General features: G+C 47.6%; 1 protein-coding gene across 1 annotated transcript; it reads right to left on the reverse strand.

Annotated features, from left to right (window-relative positions):
* Positions 1–3,356: 3,356 nt before the first annotated feature.
* Positions 3,357–5,707, reverse strand: LOC121769478. The gene is made up of 2 exons (XM_042166296.1): positions 4,467–5,707; positions 3,357–4,368 (listed from the first exon to the last, which is right to left on the reverse strand). The coding sequence occupies exons 1-2, from the start codon at positions 5,567–5,569 to the stop codon at positions 3,564–3,566; spliced, it is 1,908 nt and encodes a 635-aa protein (XP_042022230.1). The 5' UTR covers positions 5,570–5,707; the 3' UTR covers positions 3,357–3,563.
* Between the last annotated feature and the right edge of the window lie 559 nt (positions 5,708–6,266).

Below are 6,266 nucleotides of genomic sequence, written 5' to 3' on the forward strand. Positions count from 1 at the left end.
GTGGACCTGCCGAGGGGGGATGCCGACTGGACCTCCTGGGAACTCGGGGTGCCCCCCGCATCCCGTTGCGCCCGCCTTTGGTCAACCGGGCGAGGTCGGTGACCGAACGAACGAGGGGTCGGGACCTCTTGGGCTGTCTCGGGGAGGTCGTGGGAACCACCGCTGCTGCCGCTATAATCACCGGTATAGTTCAGTTTCTGCTTCTTCGGCCAGCCAGCCAGCGTCGACACCTGCCCGGAATTTCTCCGACTCGTTGAGCACAAGGTAGCAGTTACAGTAGGTGAACTCATAGTACTTCCCGGGATCCGGGTAGGCTCTCTCCGCAATCCTCCTGCAGTCTTCCTCTGGTCTGCATGCGGAGGGCGTTGGCGTACAAACCCGAAAATCGAGAGACGACAGACCTGATTCGGTCCCAGCACTTCCGGCACTCCTCCCCGGTCCGCGGTCTCCCTTCAGGGCAAAATGCCCTGTAGGCGGCGGCTATCTTGGCCCACAAGTTGACGATCCTCTGGTTGTTCGAAACGAGAGGATCATCGCAGACACTCACACACGCCTTGGCCACCGCAACGTTCTCCGCGTCCGTCCACTTCCTCCGGACCCGGCTATCCTCACCCGGCTGCGACGACTCGCCAACCTTCTTGGCCTTGCCCTTCTTCTTAGGGGCGCTCCGACCCCGCCCTACTCCCCGGCTTTGAATGGGTGTTTCCGGAACCTCGTTAATATCAAAACCCAACTCCTCTAAGGAGAATGTCTCATACTGTGTGTACTGTGCATCCGTTGGGGTCGATGTGTGCGAAGAACTGGTGGAAAAATCAAAAGCCGGCCGATAGACGTTTTCCCCCCCGGGCGTCCCCTGCGGCGGTGGCATCATCTGCTGCGCCGGTGGCTGCATCCCGGGTGCCCACCCCGGCATCATCTGCATAGGGGGTTGCATCGGCGGTACCCCTGCCAAGCCGGCACACTTCCCCCGGCGGCCATCGGTGGCATCATCTGCTGCCACGGGTACATGTTGTAGTACCCGGTCATCGGAGGCCAACCACCTCCCATGGGAGCCGGGAGAGTCTGAGACCCTCCCCCGAGAGTCGGGGGAGTCTGAGACCCGGTCGTCACTGGAGTACCTTCGTTGGTGTTCTCCATTTCTCGGTGTTGTTCTTGTACAGAAATTAAGATAGAGAGAGTACTCGTTAAAACAAGTGGTGTGAATGAAAATGATGTCCAAAGCGCGTATATATAGTGTTTCGAAAAATTAAAAATCTGACACCGATCCGGGGCCTAGAATGGAGCCATGAGGATCGGCGTCAGCCCAAGAATCGGCGTGGGCACGCCGATTTTGACGCCGATTTCGCCGACGCCGCTCGCAATGGTTCGGCGTCAGCACCGGCATCCGCGACAAATCGACGTGCCGGTGACGACGCCGCCATTGGAGATGCTCTAAGCAATTAAAAGTTTAAAACTGCTCTAAATGCTTCAACATATCTAGTCAGGCATGGACCACACCATACACAGATTTCAAATTGTCAGACAAGTCAGATAGTACTTTTTTAATACACTAGTATTTACACATTCCTCGTACCTTAAACTCTGAATAATCCTAAGGCCGGCAATTTTCGACACGACACGATAATCTGACACGAATCCGCATGAAATTATTGGGTTGGGGTCAAGTCTTATTGGATCCGTGTCCTTATCGGGTTGACCCATTAAGAACTCGATAATTTCGGGTTAGGTTCGGGTCGGATACGGGTAACCCATTAAGAAATAATATTATTATTTTTATTATTATTTATAAAAATATATATTACTTTACTTTTTTAATTTCTTATAAATTAGGTTTAAATAGTATAAAACGAATTTTAATTGTGTAAATTAGGTTAAAAATTAAGGTTTAATCGTGTAATATTAGGTTTTAATCGTGTAATATCAGGTTCGGGTTGTTATCGTGTCGTGTCAACCCATATTATATCGTGTCGATAACGGGTTCGTGTCGGGTGCGGGTCGTGTTCGGATTTGAAGGTAGCAGGTCGGGTTCGTGTTCGTGTTCGGATTTACAGTTTCCTTAACAGGTCGGGTTCAGGTTAAGCCTTATTGGGTTGGGTCATTATCAGGTTGACCCAATAACGACCCAATCCTCACGATTTGCCTGCCCTAAATAATCCATAGTTTATTCCAAGTACTCTTAAATTAGCAGGCATACAAATGATAAAATACCACAAGAATAACTGTGGAGTCGCACGAAAACAGCAATCAATTAGCATAATAAAGCTAACTAAAATTGAATTCTTGTGTGATTTCAACATTCCTCATTATTCATAAGCACGCCAAGAAAGAAAAAGATACTTCACATTTCTAAACCATAGAGTTATGTAAGGCTCAACTCCATCTACCCGAAGCAAAAAAGATCGTTTACAAAAAAGATTGTTACGCTCTGTTTCTTTGCGAAGGAACTATGCAGCAGCGAAGACGAAAGAATTGGATATGCTGTAAAGCATAAAGTTCAAACCTGGAACGTTTTTGTGGCTGCTACCAATAATCGCAAGGTGGAATATCGAACGTCCTGCACAAAGAATCTGAGAGGGAAAAGCACAATGCATCCAGACAAGCAATTCCATCTTTGTGAATATAATACAAACAAAAAGGTGTAGACAAAGTTGATTGTCTAAAGTTAGGATTCCATTTCAAGGAAAAAAATAGGGCGAACTCATCTTGAGGAATATGGACTTAAAATATATTGTTTTCTGACAAGGACACAGATATATACAATGGCAAGTTGCAAGAATTACTTGCACTGTTACAGCTAAGGTGGAATAATTTCCATACTAATCTTCACATAACTTTTACACTGAATGATAAGGGAAATATGAGACATAATCACCTGTAACACAGAGCTATGCACAGGTTGCTGCACACGCACGGAGCATACGAGCGGAGGCCTTAACTGGTTTTCTTTAACTGAAGGATCTTCAACCATGAAAGATAAAGGATACAAATGGTGTCCAAGATAGAAGATGATGATGAGACTCAAAATAACAGAATTTAATAACACCATACTTATCAACATAGGCCAAAAGATACGCAGGTGCATCAAAGAATCGTAAAATCTAGTGTGCAATGAAAAGTATCTGAACACAACTCATAACAGCAGGAAGCTTGGATTCTCAATGAAGCTTTTACCAGTGAGTTGGGTACGTATTAAACATCAACAAACATCTCATTAGAAGCACAGCTTCGTAACATTGGCATAGAATTTGCCAGTAATTTGACTAAACACAAGTTTGTTCCAAAGATCCATACATATATATATATTAATACTCATTTTCACTTGATGATAATAACATAACATAACATACACATACACATACACATTATAAGACAAAGACCAGAGCATATTATTAACTGTTTTTTATTACATATCACAAACCAATATGAAAAGATCATTTGGACCTCCTCAATAAAGAAGAGTGAAAGATAATTATAAACTGTATTGTAAGCTTCAAAGATAGACCAAACCAGCTGCTGCAAAATTGTATTTCCATTCCCAGTTCTCCTGAAACGGTTGCAATCTCCTACCCGCTACCATGGTGAATAGTCTCAGCTGAGTGCGATGCAGATGCATCATTCGCAGCCATAGCAGGGACCGGATGAAACGTCTGGAACTGAGCAGCCATTTGAGGTGGCAACCTGGTGTAGTACATTTGAGCGTTGGTTGGATCAAAGAGTTCATAAGCATAATTCTGATTTGCTGCTGAAGACGAATGGTGAATGGGAGTAAAAGCAACATATTGAGGTTGGCTTGCAGGCGCTTGGACCGGATGAGGATGAGGAGCGGCCGTAGCACCTGTTCTATACAAACCACTAACCATTTCTGGTTGGGATGAAGGAACATTCCTGGCATGATTGTAAGCTTCCGGTGGGGCCACAGGTGCTGTTTGAGGGTTGCTGGAAGGCGCAGTTTGGCCTAATTCGCTATAACCAGGTTGCTGCATTGGTAAATTATAAGCTGGGGTTGGTCTACCAGTCCCAGACACATAGTAAACAGGGTAATGCTGATCAAGCACAGGTTGGTGTGGATGGGGTTGCGGCTGGGGAGGATATACGGGGTAATACGACGTGATTGGAGCTGCATTAGACGGGACATAATGGTTACCAGCTTGAATGAACTGCTGTGGCTGATGCAGCTCGGGTAGAATCTGATAACTAGATTCCTGAAGCTGTGGTTGCATCTGAATTTGGGCGTTTGCTTGATCCACAGAGTTGAAATCGACCTGATTAGAAGGAGCTCTGCTGTTTCCAGGTTGAATTTGTATGGGTTGTTCTTGGTGATAAATAGCTTGTCTCTGCCTGTGCAATTGATTTGCTCCACTTCCATCACTGCAGAAATTATATCATCCACATTCAATTTAGGTCAAAATTGAGTACAAAGCACGATGGAAAAAAGCAAACTATTAGCGTGATTTCAGCAAAAGTACCTCGAAACCGAATGTGGAGAGGATGGATCAAAAGCATTTGTTTGTTTCTGCTGAAAGTGAGAAATCTGCTGCGCCTTTCTCTGTCCGCCGTGATCCGATCTCTCGTCGTCCGAAACAAACCGATACTCGCCACCAGCCGCTACCGGAAACGGAGAATTCACTGCTCCGGCAGCTACTCCGGCGGCCGTGAAAGCTTCTTGCTCCTGCTTCTGCGACGGCGGATTAACGCTTATATGCTGAAACTGCTCCTCAATTCCCAAACCTCCGACCTTGCGATTCTCCTCCACATGGACCTTTATGCGCTGCAAGTTCGGGACAGACGGAGAGCTCGAGGCGGAACCGAACGACGACGTCGTACCGAGCATAGGAGAATCTGGAATCGAGTGCACGTCCTGATTAATTACGCAATTGCCATTCGCGACTCCGTTGGCATTTCCCCCAATTTTCGGCGCCTCAATTTTGAGCTCGGCTTCCTTCCCCGCCGCCTTCTCGGCGAAGTCATCGTCCAATCCGAGCAGATTATTGACCGAAGACGAGTCCGAAAATCCGCGATCGCTCGCAGCAGTAGTAGACTGATTGCTCGATTTTCCGTTAAGCGCGTTGAAAAACCAGTCCTCCGGCTTGCTCGACGTAGTCTGAACGAGGAGCTGATCGATGCTCATCGCCGATTTGGGGAACATGAAGAGGCGCAGGCGGCCGGCCTTGGCCGCGGGGGCGGCATTGTGGAGGCGATCGTACTCGTCCATCATGTTCTCGAGATCCTCGTCGGAGGTGATGGTGATCAGCGAGTCGAGGTCCTCGGTGGGGAGCTGGTACTTGAGGGAGAACGGCTGGTTGCTGAGGAGCGTTCTGGAGAGGCGGCGGTGGAGAGCTTCGAGGGAGGTGTGGCGGTCGATGACGATGATGCGCGTGTCGCCTCCGACGTAGCAGAGAGTCTTGTCGTGGGGGCGGGGGACGATGCGGCCTCCGTAGCTGCACATGAGGCGGAGCTTGGTGGCCTGCGGCGAGGGATCGGCGTCCCAGGAGTTGTGGTTGCGTGAGAGCGGGGAGGATGCGGCGGAGTCCGGGGAGAGCGCCGCCGTGGATTGAGTGATGGTGGTCATGGTAGTTGTTGGTGCAGCAGTGGAGAGTGGTGGGGCCTGCTTCGAAGAAGTTGAGTTGGAAGAGAGAGAGACACCGCGAAATAGGATAGTAATTGGTGGGGACTGAAGCCAATTTTATACGCGCAGATGTTTTCGAATTATATCATCTTTGGAGATATACTTTTGGTGTGTGATAAGATATATAATAATTAATAACTAAAAATCAATTTTGTACGTTAAGAGCATCTTTTAGTGGCCGATGTCATTGCGGAATTCCCACCGGCGTGCAAGAATTTCCATCGGCGTCCGCCATTGTGCTTATCATGCACGGATAAGGAATTCCCGCGAGGAATTCGCAGTTCCGCGGCTTTCCGCGGAATTTCGCGTGGAATTCCGTGCGGACGTCCGCCATTGCTTTGACTCCCACGGACGTCCGCGCGGAATTCCCGTTTATTGCATTAAATGTTTTTTTTTCGGTTCCTATAAATACATCCCGTTGAACTTTTTAAATGGAATTTTTTCCCTATCTGTGTCGAAATTTTATTTCCGTAAATTGTTTAATTCAGGAAATTGTTTAATATGTGAATTTGTGAATTTTTTTTAATGTGGGAATTCCGTCGGGAATTCTACAGGGGAATTCCGCCACTGTGCAGTGGGAAGTCCGCATGACATGGGAGGAGGTGTTTTTGGGAATTCCGCCGGGAATTCCGCGCCACTG

Source organism: Salvia splendens, chromosome 15, assembly GCF_004379255.2.
Source record: "Salvia splendens isolate huo1 chromosome 15, SspV2, whole genome shotgun sequence".
In the NCBI taxonomy this organism is placed as follows: Eukaryota; Viridiplantae; Streptophyta; class Magnoliopsida; order Lamiales; family Lamiaceae; genus Salvia; species Salvia splendens.

Coding starts and splice junctions, on each gene's coding strand:
- LOC121769478 (XM_042166296.1), bottom strand. CDS start 5,569: ATGACCACCATCACTCAATCCACGGCGGCGCTCTCCCCGGACTCCGCC. Junction 4,369..4,466: donor TCTCCACATTCGGTTTCGAG/GTACTTTTGCTG, acceptor TAATTTCTGCAG/TGATGGAAGTGGAGCAAATC.